A 16,415-nucleotide genomic window follows, 5' to 3' on the forward strand; every position below is an offset into this window, starting at 1 on the left:
GTTCTGGAAAGAGCTCCAAGTTGCCTACATCTATTAAAAAGATCGTACCCCGTGCACAAGGCTCCCGCTTTACGCAGTAATAAAATAAAATAACGTTACCTACTACATCCATTCAATAAAAAAAAAAAAAAGAAAAAAAAAAAAAAAAAGTTACCTGCATCTACATGCCCTAAATACAAAAGCAAAAAGAAATTGTATTTGATCCCACATTTATTTCTTTACACTTATCTTAAAATTGCAATGTAAATTTTATGCACTCTGATACAATTACCGTTAAATACAATATTTTTTTTAACAAACGATATTATTAACATTAAATGATAAAAGAGTAGACTAAACCTCACAATTAGCTAGCAATAATATAGTTTAAATTCACATTTGATGAGAATCGATAATAGTACTAAGTGACAAGTTAATTACAAATTATGTAAAATAAAAAGTTAAAGTTTATAAATAGACCCAATACCATTATTAACCCAAAATTAGATTACAATCAAATTTTAATGCAATTATTTTGGCTGATTTTCATGATGGTCTAATTTCTCCAGAAGTTTAATGGATTCAATCTGGGTTTATTTTGAGAGAGATTTGTGTGTTGAATTGGAGAAATTTTTTAGAGTGACCGGTACACGCAGTGTAACACCACGTGTCACTATATAAATGGTGGGATATGTGTGTTAAAAAGTTAATGACTTAAAAAAAAAAAATTTCCACCACTTATATAAAAATACGTATACCTCTGTGTTCCAGTTACAATAAAAAATTTCTCGTGGAATTGGTCATTGAAAGCCTATGCAATGGCCAATAGGGGGAGCTGGCGGTTCTTCTCCTCATCATCTCTCTATATAAAGTTCACTGTGTTTTTGTTATATTTCTCTTGTTCTACCGAGAGCTTGTTTGTGTGGGAGGGAGGGTCGATGGCTCTTGTGACGTTTCATTTAGAATTTTGTTTCTATTAATTATATTAATCGATTGATTTATTGAGTGTAAAAAGAATTTTAGATAGTAAGGGATACCTATTAAAATATCGGTCTGGGGAAAAACCGATAATATCAGCGATATATCGCCGATATTATCGGCATTTTGTTCCTTGTTTATAAGTGAGGAAATTTTAGGTGTGTCCTAAACATCGTTACATGATATTATTATTCTAATCAAATTATAATATGTATATTTATTTTTTATTAGTATATTTAAAAGTGAGACCTATAAACCCTATAATTCGACCATATTATATACCATGTGGAATGATAACACTACGGGTGGATTTTCTCAATACACTCACAAACTTCTCCTAATATTTCATTTGGTTTACATACTATCTTTTTCCGGCCAACACCAAATATATAATTTCTTAAAGAATGGGAATAACCTAGGCTTCAATGCAAAAAGAATCTACTATTTGATGTTCATGATTAAGTGCATCAACATAGAAAAACTTGGACAATGAGTGTCCGAACACATCATCTCTAGGATATTTCTCACCAAAATACCAGATTTTTTTAATATTTTGATTCCACACAACCTCTCAGTCTCACTCAGTGTGAGAGATGTCATCTACCAAAAGTTACACGTTATATTTTCTCTTTCAGATCCTACATTTATTTGTTGAAATCCTACACATGAGATACACACAAGACAATTGGTTGGGGCTGGATTATATGGCCATCCGACCCATCCCTCCCTATTCTGGCTTTTAAACCGAAAAAACAACCGGTATGGAAGAGGTATAACCGGATGAGGGGATGATGTGTAAGTAAGTAGAAGTAGCTTTTCTTCTTTTTGTTGTTGATGAGGTACGGCATTTTCCCTTTTTGTTTATTAATTGTTGTCTCTACGTAACCTTCTTAACCGGAAAAAGGAACACTATCGTTTCTTTGAAAAAAAAAAAAAAAAAAAAAAAAAAAGAAGGGAAAAAGGAAAAAGAGAGAGATACACTTTATATTCCCGACAACTGGAAACTCATGAAACCATTTGACAATGTGAGCTTTGCTTCCAAGCAAAAGTGATGTGCAGGCATTTGGATTGTGACTGGACCCAATTCTGATCGATTTAATTTCATGCCAGATGGGAAAAAGACTAGGGTTTTTGAGAATGCGTGATATCTTTTCGAAAAAAGAACGTCAAGCTCATTGTTTTGTTATGATATAAGATGGATTTTGGTCATCCAGAGTTGTTTCAACTTCCGAAATAGTATTTAAAGCTTCGTAATAAAAATCGGACATTTCGGTTTCCGTCTGATTAATATTTAATTAATGTTGTTTTAATTATTAAAAGTCCTTTGAGTTGTTTCAAGCGGTTGTAATATTTATTTTTAAGTCATCCGTATGCATGAAATATTGTATACATTCAATCACTAACCAATTCAACCCTTTAAGATTTCTTTTAACTTGCTGGTGGATTGCAGACTCGTTCTTCGGGGAATTACGTTGATAACCTTTTTGATTACTTCGTGCCGAAGAGATGGGTTAAAAACTTTACAGGTGTCATGTTTTGCTTTTGTTGATCAGGCCATCGGGTTATAATTTTGTCTCTCACACGGTACATTGTCGGGTGCTCTTTCTTCCCAAATCTCTTCATAAAGTTGATTCCAAAACTACACCTTGTTAAAAGAAAAAGAAGAGATGCAAATGATTTGACTTTACAAAGGATATTCTTACAAAACTAGCCGTTGGGTTGGGCCAAGCCCACTTTCTCAATCATCCAAATTGGGTTGGGTCAATCAAATTAAGTAGGAGTGGGGAAAATGCCACTTGTATTTTTTTTTTCTTTATAACAAACGATATTATTTATATTGGGAGGAAAGGGTAGACTTAGTCTCATAATGAACAAATATTAATGCGGTTCAAATTCTCTTTTGACGAAAATCGAACTTAAAACCTCTCACTTACAAGTGAATAGGAATATCACTAGACCGTAGTGCCAAGTGGTAATGTCACTTGTATTGTTTAAACCGTCTTAATCAAATCCAAACTTTGTTTCTCAATGAGAGATTCATTCAACAAAATTCAAAGGACAGCATATATATAACTAGCATACATACATGGTGCCACTTATGCAAATATAACATGAGTAATTAATAATTTTTACTTCCAACAATTACACCCAAATACAGAAAAAGGATCTCAACAGTCTATGATTGATAGTTTATACTTCAACTACATTCAAAGTAAAATTGAGCCAGTTCACCAGAAAAAAAAAAAAAAGTAAAATTGATCCAAACTATACTGGTGTTAATAGTTAATTTGGTTCAATTTTGGTTCGAGTTGATAGTATGAGTATATAAATGAAGCGGGACACCATAATCCGACCGCGCAATGAAGAACTTTCAAGATTTCGAATAGTTGTCCTGAATCAAAGTTAATTATGTTTCGCCTCTTCATCAAAGAAAGACGATCAAACAATTCCCAATTTAAGAGGCTTGGGTCAAACTAAAACCCAATAAACATCAACCCAAAGGAGAAAAAAGAACCCTAAAGCCCAAGAAACCTCAGCATGGTTCCAAAATCCAAAGTAGAGAGCTGCTGAGTCAAGAAAAATGCCACCGACAACCGACACGACTAAAAGATGAAAGAAAAACCAGAAGAGAAGAGAAGAGGAGGCCAACAACATAAACGTCGACGTCCATGTGGATGTGGGTCTCCATGCAAACGTGGTGTTTTCTCATTTTCCACGGCAAAAAGCCGTGCCCTCCACCTATTAGCCAGCTGCTGCCGATCGATGGTGATTAAACATTACTTATAAGATGATCCACCACTTTCAACTTTCAACTTCCAATACAAAAATCAAAACCCTAGCTAGGGTTTCTTTTTCTCCTTTCTTTAAAAATTCCATCTTTTTCGTAGGCATTTGAAAATTAATTTGTTTTATGTCGTATATTAGTAGTAATCGGTGGAATTAGATTAATGGTATGCTTGTCATTCAACAGAAATGCAAAGAATTGACACATGCCCCACCTGTGTAAACACTTGTCAGCCATTTTCATTCTTTATTGTGAATGAGGATCCTTTCTCTCTGGATCCTCGAGGATCTTGGAGATCTTCACATCGTGTCCATTTATCGTACATCGTGTGATTAATTTTTATCAAGTATTGTTTATGTTTAATTTTAAATAAAAATATTTAAAATGATTTATGATTACATAATATACGATGAACAAACATGATTTGAAAATCTCCAGAATCCTCGTAAAGAAAATCCTCATTCCTTTATTGTTGTCCATATTTCCACTCATTTATGTCCAAAATATTGTTTGCACTTTGCCATGATCATGATTAGTGGAATTAATTAAAAACTATATGTTATTCCATGTTAAGTACTGATGTTTTGGCTGGGAAAAAAAAGAGAAAATTATAGAGTACTAGTGTATGAAAATTTTCAATTAGAATTTTGGTCTTTGAAATAAAAAATATGAATATTAATTCTTGGATTTGTCTAAAAATGAAGCCATGATCTTTTTGGGTAATACTGTTAAAATATTCATCGGAAGTAAATAAAGAGTTTAAAGAGAAAAACAAGGGACATTCTAGCATTGTTATGCAAGATAATCATTGTTCCACATAATATCAAGTTCAGGGACCATATTTACAAATTTTTAGTACAAAGACAAAAGTTTCAATTCAATTAAAGTTCATATACCAATGCTCATTTTCTCGTTGGGGATGAAATGAAACAAAAATCAACTAAGTTATGGCGTTTCTAATTGAAATCAAGTTTTTGAGCACACGTCAAGTGTTTGATGCTCAAAGTTGAGAATGAGTTTCGAGTCAGTTTTTGGTGCACAAATTTTGCGCTTGGACTATTAGGTAACAGGTCACGAGTGAGTTTTATATTCTAGCTCAATGTTTGCGAGGAATAAGAAAGAAAATCACTGAAAAATAATTTTAGGGCAATGTCCATTTCTTTTCCAGACTTATTCCAATCAACCAACCAAACACCGACTTAGTCCAACTAACACGGTATTAATTTCTTTTACTCACAAATTACAAATTAATATTTCACAAGTTCAAATAATATGGCAAATAATTTTCATTGAATAATAGAGACATAAAAACGAGTATGATAAATATGGTTTATGTTGATTTCACACTCCATAAACGACATTGACCCTATATGTTTTTAATATAAGAAAGAAAATTATATTGCAACAAACCAACCTAAAAGTTGCATTTGTTTAAAGGGAACGTCATCATTTATGCATTATCCACATATGTATGTTAGGCTGGATTTCTTTCATACATTACCATATATGCTGTGTAGAGTGTGTATGGTTTGCCTTACCAAAACATATATATTTAGAAATCATTTTGTTCAAAAATTTCATGCTGTTCTAGCCAATAGATTATGCAATAAGACTCGAGTAGTATTACATTTATTATCTATTTATATCATCATTTGTATCATCTCTATAAATGTAAGATCCGTTAACACATGTAGATCTCATATTTATTAAATGATAGCACATGTAAACGGTTAAGATAACATATTTGATATCTCTCATATATTTTAAATATATTTAGCCATCATGATTTGCATCATTAAAGTAAAGAAAAAAAGAAATGAAAGATTCGTTGAGATTTGACTTACTGTGTTTATTCATTTTTACCTACCACCCAAGTCCAAAATAGTGATTAAAACACTCTAAAAGAAAATCTAAAACTTTAGAACAAAATATTTTCATGATGAATGATATGATACTATATTTCATAGTTCATTTGGTGTTACAAGTTGTTGGCAATAATTATTTTTGGGTTTCCTTATTTTGGTATGTAGAGAATTTCTTTCAAGATCTTAGCAATACAAACTTTGATATGTTTACAGGAAAAAAAAAAAAAATTAGAACGGATCGTGAGGATCGATTGTTAAGATGTCCAAGCCTAGATTTATTATTAGGTAGATTTATTTGGGCTCTTGCTTTTAGGCCCCTTTTTTCAACCAAAATAAATAAATGATATTAATAAATAGAATCAAATATTAACAAATGAAATGAGTTGAGAACTTGAGATGTGCCATTGCAACTTTTATATTCATTTTTGTTAGGGTATACACGTTATCGTTCGGTTCGTTTTCCTCTAAAACAAGTGTGGATGGACGTTGGAAGACCGTAAAGTAGATAACGGAGGTTGAAATTGCGTGATCAAGGAATGTGAGACCTTGAGGGAGTAGAGGGTGTCTATGATTAAGGTAGTAAATTTAAAGGAATAATTAGGTATACTTATATATGGTTTAAAGATCATATAACTAGCCTGGTTTGGTTCATAAGTGGCAACTGAAATGACTCAATCTTAATACCAGCTTTTTTTATTTTTTGGATTTGGTCTGTTTTTGTTCACCTATTTACATCCACACTTCTAATCTTTGCACACATCTTCTCAAGATTATTTTTGGTAACTTAGGCTACCAAGTAGTTCGATTTTTAAATATTCTTTACCTTTCATTTTCTAAAGTAATACAGACTACTGAAGAGAAATTGCACCCTCTCATTTTAAAAACTCAACTTAAAATGGATTTTGGTTGATTTGATGGACTGTATTATTTTGGGAACATAATGAAACTACAAGCCAAAAATGCAAGAACGGAAAATTACAAAAGGAAAGTAAAAGTGCAAGTGAAATTACAGAAGTTTATAAGTTGGATTTGGCGAAGTGTCATGCATATTTTTCCTCATTTAGTATTACTTGGACTCGTATGCCTACATGACCGTGTACGTGTATTCAACATAAAAAGTGAGTAAAAACAGAGACTACAACTACTTCGTGATGTCACTATTCAATTCGCACCGTTTCCTCCGTTGCTTTCGCTGCTGACTGCTGATCCAGTCACTTAGATTTAGTCTCCGTTTATGATGATTGTGTTGGTTGCCATCTAATCAAAGACTAAATCTAATTTTTCACTAGCATTGGTAACAACTAACATGGTAAGGTATGCTAGTATCGTGTCATTCCATGCTAATAATACAAAAATATATACATGACCTCGTATCAGGGTTGGGGTTGAGATTTTAGAGGCCACATGCAAGACTCAAATGGGGATCCTTATCAGTACCGGAGCTTAACAACTCTGCCAAGAAAGCATTGTGATATATATATATATATATATATATAAAGGTTTTTAGAATTTGAAGGCCCCAAAATATGGAGGACACTAGGTGATCGCACACTTTGCATGCTTCAAGGTCGGCCTTGCCTTGTATCATTGACATAAAACGTTGGTTTATTAGTATAATGGTACTAAATAAGTTGCTTTCGTATCATAGACGAGCAAAATTAGGGGTGCACATTTTAATGGGTATACTGACCAACCGATATAAATTGGGTTGAGTTGGGTTGAGTTGGGTTCTAAACATTAGAACTTATTTTCGAGTAAAAACCTAACTCACTAGAATCACTGTAATTTTTAAACTTACTAGTATATTGAATAGATATATTCACAAAATTTAGTAACTTTTAATGCACTTGTATATTAATACTTGCTTTGACTAGTGAAATTTATTATTAACATACAATGATTCTAAACACTAAATTTACATGATTTGGGCGTAATTGTTGATTATTCGTCACTCAAACTCATGTTAGTGCATCTTCAGTCATGCTGAAATGAATATAAAGTTATTTTAGAAGCTCCCTAAAAAAAATACTCCAATCATACTCTCTAGTTTAGGGAATCATTTTTTATTGTTTGAGATTTAGAGCTCCTAGGAGAATTCAGATTTCCTATCTTTGGTGGTGGATAGTGAGTGTAACTGAAGATAAACTTTATCTCAAATCCTCTCTGAATTTAGCTACAAGCTTATTTAGGAAGCTCATTAGAGATGCTCTTATGCATAAGAAAGAAACCAATTAAGCTCAACCAACGAAACACATCAAACCCAAAACCGCCAAACAATGGTTTGCCCATTTTATCAGGTAGCATTGAGTTTGAAGAATTCCAATCCAAGCCTATTGAGTTGGCCGATGGGTTGAAGTTCAACCCGACCAATCCAACTGTTATCCATCCCTAAGACCATCTCCAACCCTGGGCTAAAAGCCAAATTACCCCCCAAATTACCCCCCAAACACTCTCCAATTCATGCTAAAATTTTAGGCTAAATGCCAAATGCTATTTCTGGGCCAAATACCCCCCAGCTTTCCCCCCGGGCTAAATGCGAAATGTTTATCGGAATTTAAATTTTTTTAGATTAAAATGTTCATAAAATTAATTACAATAATCTACATATTTATTTTTTTTTTTAAAATTGATTTAAGAAAAAAATTTAGGCTAATTTCATTCTTTAATAATTCCGGGCTAAAATGTTAGGGTTGGAGCAGAAAAGATGTTTCTGGACTAAAAGCTAAATTTTCCGGGCTAAAAAATTTGGCTTTTAGCCCAAGGGTTGGAGATGGTCTAAGGAGAATTTCAAAAGATGCAAACATAAACAAAATAAAAAAAGGGAAAAAAAGAAGAAGAAAGAAATGGTTTCCCTAACGACAATCTCGTGACTCTCCATTGAAAAATGGAAAGGCGACAATCTCAGTAAAAACTTGAAACTTGAAAGTAAATCCAGCATGGGTTGTACTTTTTTTTAATGGACTTTTATTATGTGTTTTTTTTTTTGGTCAAGTTTTTGAAGTATTGGGTGGGCACGCAGTCTTGAAACGAAGGCCACTACTGATGAAACCGTGTGATGCTTGCTGGTGAAAGCTCTGACTTTAAAATCTGATTTGGTAAATAAATTAAGAGAGAGAAAGAGAGAGAGATGGGAGAAAGTGTGTGAAGATGATAGAGCATAATTATACAGAAGAAACAGAGCTACATACACACCAACCAAAGAGGGTATTGAATATTTTCCTCCTCACACCTAATAAAAACTAAAAAGAAAGAAAAAGACAGAAAATTTGCAATAAGACCCGGGGGGGGGGGGGGGGGGGGAGGAGAGAGAGTAAAAATAAAAGGGTTTTCTTTTCTGTGGCTTTGGATTCTTCTGGCAAATCGTGCCTGCCAGCTTTGCTTGGGCAAATGCCTACTTGAATAAAATATTTACAAATCTGCTGCTTGGGAAAACAAAATCTATTCAATTCACCCCAAAAGGGGCATGCTTTGATTACCTTTGTGTTTGAGAAGGAGGCGGCATTGAGTGAGTGTTGAGCAGGAGAGAGAGAGAGAGAGAGGAGAGAGGGAGAGAGAGAGAGAAAGAGAGAGAGAGAGAGAGATGGTGGAGACTTGGAGGTGGGTTTTGCTGGTTTTCTGCATCTGCATTCTGGGGTGGAGTCCAAGCTCCATCAATGCTACCACAGATCCAACAGATGGTCAGTTGCCTAACCCAACTCTTATTCTCTCTAATTTTCTGCTGTTTATTTGAATTAGTATCGGTTTATCTGGGCTGCCATGAGTTAATTTTTGCTAAATCTGCATGAAGTTAGAAACTTTAGTTTTTCCCATTTGTGTTAAATACTAAACCCACTGAATGTATTTTGGATTTGACCTTCTTTAGTATTTCAGAAGTGGTTCTTGAACTGCTTATTGGGAGTCAGATTTGTGCTTATCTTGTTGATTTTCATTTTTTAAATTTAATTATATTTTTGGTGTGAAGATTTGTTTCTATAAACAAAATGAAAGGACCTTCTGAGGAACTGTTACTTTGCCTCACTAATTAAAAAGCAATTCTGGGGTTTGATGTGATTGCTGTCTGCCATTCATGTAATTTGAGCTTCCGAAAAGAGAATAAATTGAGTCTTTTTCTTTATCAAAGTGATAATTAGATGTCGCTTTATGACCACCATTGCCACTTTGAGAGTTTTATAAGTGTTTAATTCCCACTTTGAGTGATGATGAAATTGCAATTGCTACTTTTCTGTCATTAACAATTCGCACTTTGCGTTTAGTATGGGTAATTAGGGAGTTGAAAGTACCAGCGGATTTCAAAAGGATGCGATTTAAAAAATTTGATTCGAAGTTACAGGATTTAAGTGTCAGTTTGGCTAACCTATTCAGTTGCATTCTTATTTCCCTTAGGTGCATCAATTTGTGAATGAGGAATTGAAGTACAGTTTTGATGTTTTGAAAATTTCATCATCTAAAACACATCAACTATATTTAAATACTATTTTATCATCGAACAAAATGCATATATAAAACGTTCAACGTGAGAGTAGTTCATCGACTTGATTGACTCAAACGAATGGTTATCTTGCTCCTCTAGATCTAGCTTTGTTTAGGAAATCTCTGAATGACACACCACCCCGAACTTCCGAGCATCTTTTAGACTAGATCAGTTGGTTTGCATCCTTGTACCATTACTGTTTGTGAGTTTAATCTCGTCGTAATTTCAGTTGTAGATGCTCTCCTTCAGACTTAAGAATATTTTACTTCTCTTCCAGTTTCATTGTTATGCAAGAAAGCAGAGTATTGCAACTACATAAAATTCATTTTCATGGTCCATATCTTGCTTTTCTTATATTGAATTTTCTTTGGCATGTTAAATGCACAGTTAGTGCTCTGAAGGTCTTGTATGGTAGCTTAAATTCCCCACCTCAGCTAACCCAATGGAGTCAAAATGGCGATGATCCATGTGGCCAGTCGTGGAAAGGTGTTAAGTGCTCGGGCTCACGAGTAACAGAAATGTGATTCCCTACTTCCGCATTCATTTGCCCTGATATTATCACATTTATGCAAATTTCTGATAGATATTCTGTCATTACTTCTTTTTTATCAGTGATTTATCAGGTCTTCAACTTTCTGGGACGCTAGGGTATCAGCTTCAGAGTTTGACAGCACTAACCAACCTGTAAGATCGATGGTCACATGTGTCAAATTGATTGATCCATTTTATTTTACTGATTAGTTTGAACTCATGATTTGAGTATTTGACAAATTTTGCAGAGACGTGAGCAATAATAATCTTGCAGGCGGTATACCTTATTCACTTCCTCCGAACATGACACGACTGTATGATTCATAACCACATTTATCTACTGTTCTGTTGTGTATTGTTCCACTTCTATAACATTAGCCATCTTTTCTGTGCAGAAACCTTGGTCATAATAACTTCAATCAAGACATCCCCTATTCCATCTCTATGATAACGACTCTTAAATACCTGTAAGTAAATCTTAATAACTTTTGTCACAATACTCACAACTTATCGAAAATGTTTGAAATAAACCAGTTTCATTCTTTTGGGGACTGCAGGAACATAAGTCACAATCAGCTTCAGAACCAGTTGAGTGACATTTTTGGAAAGCTCTCTTCTCTATCCGTCTTGTGAGTTCTTCCATCCGTGTTGTACATAAGAAGTAGCTTGAAATGTTGTCCATTTTGGCACGAGTGCCTAGTTTGCAACTCGGCCACTCCCTTCTCAAAAAGAAGAAAAAAAGTGTTACTAGCAATAACATTGTACCATATTTTGCATAATCAGTCAATGACTCAATACATACAATCTTCAAAGAATTATGCTTTCGTTCTGCTATGAAATACTGCAAGTGTCAATCATCTCCTTTGAAAGTTGCTAAAGAATTTATGTTGGTTTTACTAAAGGATGAAATGACGATAATTCTTTTCTTCGTTTCAGGGATCTATCTTTCAATTCTCTGTCAGGCAACCTTCCTGAGAGTTTTAGCTCCCTCTCAAGTATGAAAACAATGTAAGTATTGAGAATTTTATTATTATGGTACACTTTTCTAGTTTGTAGTCTTGACCCTTCCCTGGAATTTGTCTTCTTTCAGGTTCTTGCAGAATAACCAGTTAACAGGGACTATTGACGTCCTTGCCAATCTACCCCTTGATAATCTGTGAGATGTGCATACAACTTAGCGGGATGCTCATTAGCACTCCCCACTCTCCTGGCTTTCAGGCTTTCAACCCACTAAAGTACTTTTGTTTGTGTTTCTTAGGAATATTGAAAATAACCGTTTTACTGGCTGGATTCCAGAGCAGTTGAAAAACATTAATCTGGAGTAAGCATTCTATAATTAGCTACTGTTGTTTCCAATCTGGGGAGAATATATTTACAATATGGTTCTAAGAAATCTCTTTACAGGAAGGATGGAAACACGTGGAACTCAGGTCCTGCACCCCCACCCCCACCTGGTACACCTCCAGCCAAGCACAACGGAAATCACAAATCTGGCGGCGACAACTCATCATCAAATGGTGGGTCAGGTGGCAAGAAATCAGGAATAGGGGGTGGTGCCATAGCAGGAATAGTGATATCTCTTCTTGTAGTTACAGCGATTGTAGCATTCTTTCTCATAAAGAAAAGGTCAAAGAAGTCATCTTCAGATGTGGAAAAGTTTGAAAGTCGGCCCTTTGCTCCCCTTGCAAGTGAAGTGCAAGGTACCGACAATTTGTATACATTTTACATTCAGTTGAGCATTATCTGAAATTACCTTGTCATTTCCATTGGTTTGCTCATGCTATTCGGTTTGACTTCCCTAGACTGAATATGACTATATTTTCTGCAATATTCCTGCCAGTTTTGTGTGTGATACTGGTTTCTTTGTTTATCAGTTGGATTGAGTTTATTGGTTGATTTCGCAAATCATTGAATTGAAATTAAAAGATCAAGATCTATAGCGTTATAAAATAAAAAGTATTCTAAACGTGCAGTTTACTGAATAAATGTCTCTTGATGTCTGTAGATTTGGTTTATTCACTATTTTTTCTTTCTTTCTGTTTCTCAAATTTATATTAGAAAATTATGTTTCCTTGCCTGAGGCCAACTGATGCCATTTTGAAATTAGTTATGCAAATAGGATACATAAACATTTCAATTATGTTTGTTCAGATTCTAAAAGTTTTTTTGTTGAACCAATGTTAACTGCTTTGTCTCTGGCACTCCAATGCAGAAATGAAGTCTGTACAAACCCCTGCCCCATTGGACTTCAAGACCTTTGATACTCCTGTCACAATAAATCTTAGACCTCCACCAGTTGATCGCAATAAATCATTTGATGACGATGAATTCACAAAGAAACCCATCGTTGTCAAGAAAACCATCACAGCTCCTTTAAATGTGACCTCATATTCAGTAGCAGACCTGCAGATGGCTACTGGCAGCTTTAGCATTGACAACCTTCTTGGTGAGGGGTCTTTTGGACGCGTTTATCGGGCTCAATTTGATGATGGGAAGGTATACTGTTTACCTAATAAATCTATATGCCATGCCATTGATGTTGGAAAGGTTTAATCTCTTTAAATCCAGTGACATGTCTCTTACATCGATTTCAAAGGAGTAATGCTTTTTCTTCTTCATATCCTGCCTGAAGATGATTGACTTGCTTGTTTACTTTCGTATTAATTCGATCATTTAATTGATTTTTCGGTTGAAATCTTCTGTTCTCTCTCTGTTCTCTCTCTGTTCTCTCTCTCTCTCTCTCATGCACGGGCATATGGACACCTTTGCGCGCGCACACACACACATAGTGAATACTCTGGGGAACCAGTATGAAATCCTGCATGCATATATGGTTGGTTAAGCATTTGTTAGTTTTTAATTTATTATTGTTATATTTATTTATCAAATGCTTCAATTCCATTGTTCCCAAGACTGAAGACAGTATAATAATTTGTTACTTTTAACGATGTTATAGGTTCTAGCTGTGAAGAAATTAGATTCATCTGTCCTTCCTAGTGAGTTGTCCGAAGAATTCACTGAGATTGTTTCAAGCATCTCCCAGTTGCATCACCCAAATGTAACAGAGCTGGTGGGTTATTGTTCAGAGCATGGACAGCACCTGCTAGTCTATGAATTCCATAAAAATGGTTCGCTGCATGACTTCCTGCACCTATCAGATGAATACAACAAGCCATTGACATGGAACTCTCGTGTCAAGATTGCTTTGGGGACTGCACGTGCATTAGAGTAAGTTTCTTAGTGGACGTCCATCCTTTGGCTTTCAAATTTGAGCTTGCAATCATTTTGATACCTCGACGACTGGACAAATGTGCCGCGGGTACTCACAATGCTTTCTTTTAGGTACTTGCATGAAGTTTGTTCACCATCTATTATTCACAAAAATATAAAGTCAACCAACATATTATTGGATGTGGAGCTCAACCCTCATCTTTCGGACGCTGGCCTTGCAAGCTCTATCCCCAATGCTGATCAGGTTAAATTTGGGATATCATACTTTGAACTTTTATATCTTTTTCATATCCTTACAACATGACCTGATGACTCCATTATCTGAAATTGTGTCCTAGCTGAATAGCTGTATTTATACGTAGATGATTATAATTACCAGGATTTACGAAAACCTGGAACTCATATGCACCAGTCTCAGAATCAAAGATACTGAGTTGGAATAGACTATCGTACTCAAATTTCTATCGTCGTATGATTGTAAACGATAGTAAGGTTCTATACTTCTTAACATTTACATAAATGGACCTAGAGAAATAAGGTAGGAGCAGACTTTAGAACGCTTACAAGGGTGCTTCCTGTTCAGATCTCCTGTAATCATGGAACACATTCCATGACCCAAGAGCATCTGTACTTGTTAGGAAGAAAAAATTCATGTGTGAAACTCGGTTAAACGACCATTTCATCCCCCCAAAAGTGCTGAGACTTCATTGACTCAAGTGTTACCCATTTATGATTGTCGGAAAATTATACGACTGGATGGGTGTTCTTGTTTAAGTGGTAGCAGAACACGTGCATACTTGTTGCATCAGTCAAATTGATCATTATTTTTCTGGGAAAGTGCTGATGGTTTAAGTTTCACATGTGCAGGCATTGGACCATAATGCAGGATCTGGGTACAGCGCACCAGAGGTTGCCATGTCTGGCCAATATACTCTAAAGAGTGATGTCTATGGTTTTGGAGTGGTTATGCTGGAGCTTCTTAGTGGGCGGAAAGCATTTGATAAGTAAATAATTACATAAATTAGTCTGACTATCGTATTTATGTTATTACCATTTAAAAAGATTGGTGAAATTAATTGTTGTATGAAAATTCCTTGACAGCTTGAAGCCTAGGTCTGAACAATCTCTGGTTCGATGGGCAACACCCCAGCTCCATGATATCGATGCCCTTTCGAAAATGGTAGATCCAGAACTCAAGGGGCTCTATCCAGTTAAATCTCTGTCACGGTTTGCTGATGTGATAGCGCTGTGTGTCCAGGTAATAAACAAGAAATTTAAGTTTACACTAAACTGAACTATGTCTAACTCGTTAGGGGATGAAAGACGACTGTCACCTAGTTTCTAGTTGAAATATAGGATGTGGGGTTCATGTTTTGCAATTTCATAAGAGTGCTCTGAGGTGAAAATCTGACCCTTGAGCTCCACATTTTGGTGCAGCCGGAGCCTGAGTTTCGACCTCCCATGTCAGAAGTGGTTCAGGCATTGGTTCGGTTAGTGCAGCGAGCTAACATGAGCAGGAGAACAGTTGGAAATGATCAAGGATCGTCCCATGGAGGTGGTAATGCCGATGCACAGGACGACCTGTCTTGAGTAAAGCTTGAGGTGACAATGCTGACACACACGAGGACACACCGCAAGAAAACCGTGTACATTTTGAGTACATTCGCCCTGGCTACACCACATGCTACCGAGCGGTAGTTTTCGCCTGTTAATATTTTTACGTAGTTGAGGTAGTTCTTTCGTTGCTGAGTACTTTTCCAAATTGAACCGGGTGACTTTGGAGCTTGTTTCAAATGAGTTATTTAAATCACTTTATGTATACATTAAAAAGCAGTGCATGTACGATGCAGCTATCAGTGATCAGTTTCAGTTTGCAGTGCACTTGATTTCTCTTGTAGCTCTACAATATTTAAGTAAATAAATTAAAACTTCAATTCATTTTTTCTTTCGGTCACGCTTGGTGGCCACGAAATTCAAGGTACGCTGAAGGGAAAAAAATATATTTCTGACTAATTCATCAAATTTCTTCAATTTGAACAAATTTAAAAAAAAAAATTCATTGCTTTAAACGTTGTTGAATGTAGGTTAATATATTAATGTCGTTTATAATACGTTGTGGAAGTGGTGGGTTTTGCTTTTAAACCTATTGCGTTTCGGGTTCAAATTCTTCCTCCTTCCTGTTAGTTTAGTTTAGAGTAGTAATAATTGTTTACAAATAAAAAAAAGAACCAATCAAATAATTTTCGAAAAAAAAATAGCTAGTCAAGTCAGCTCCTGCATTTTGTGCCAAATTGGGCGAAGTAAGAAAATGATGAACAGTTAATTGCTGGTGGGCAGAGACCATTGCTGGTATTTGGTGAGTCCCTTCTCGTTCCCTACAAGTTGTGCATTTGCGAATGATCCTATTCTTCTGTTTCAAGTTGTGCATTTGCTCTAAAAGATTGCAATTTCTGCTTAGGATTTGTGTCGATTCAGTCCCTTCTCCGAGAACTCGCTCTCTCCGTGTCCAAGGGGGCGTAGTTTGACACCCGAGGAGTGCGAGACTTGCTCCCAGCACCTCACTTCTGAGAGCTCT

The 16,415-nt window shown here is 35.4% G+C and overlaps 1 protein-coding gene across 1 annotated transcript; it reads left to right on the forward strand.

Moving 5' to 3' along the window:
- Window positions 1-8,882: 8,882 nt before the first annotated feature.
- On the forward strand, window positions 8,883-15,778 carry LOC126583276 (protein STRUBBELIG-RECEPTOR FAMILY 6-like). Its single transcript, XM_050247610.1, has 16 exons — window positions 8,883-9,284; window positions 10,466-10,598; window positions 10,691-10,762; window positions 10,858-10,923; window positions 11,005-11,076; window positions 11,167-11,238; window positions 11,546-11,617; window positions 11,700-11,765; window positions 11,868-11,930; window positions 12,014-12,309; window positions 12,822-13,105; window positions 13,566-13,837; window positions 13,952-14,084; window positions 14,708-14,844; window positions 14,942-15,098; window positions 15,278-15,778. The coding sequence occupies exons 1-16, from the start codon at window positions 9,188-9,190 to the stop codon at window positions 15,428-15,430; spliced, it is 2,145 nt and encodes a 714-aa protein (XP_050103567.1). The 5' UTR covers window positions 8,883-9,187; the 3' UTR covers window positions 15,431-15,778.
- The last annotated feature ends 637 nt before the right edge of the window (window positions 15,779-16,415 follow it).

Source organism: Malus sylvestris, chromosome 9 (genome assembly GCF_916048215.2).
Source record: "Malus sylvestris chromosome 9, drMalSylv7.2, whole genome shotgun sequence".
Lineage (NCBI taxonomy): Eukaryota > Viridiplantae > Streptophyta > Magnoliopsida > Rosales > Rosaceae > Malus > Malus sylvestris.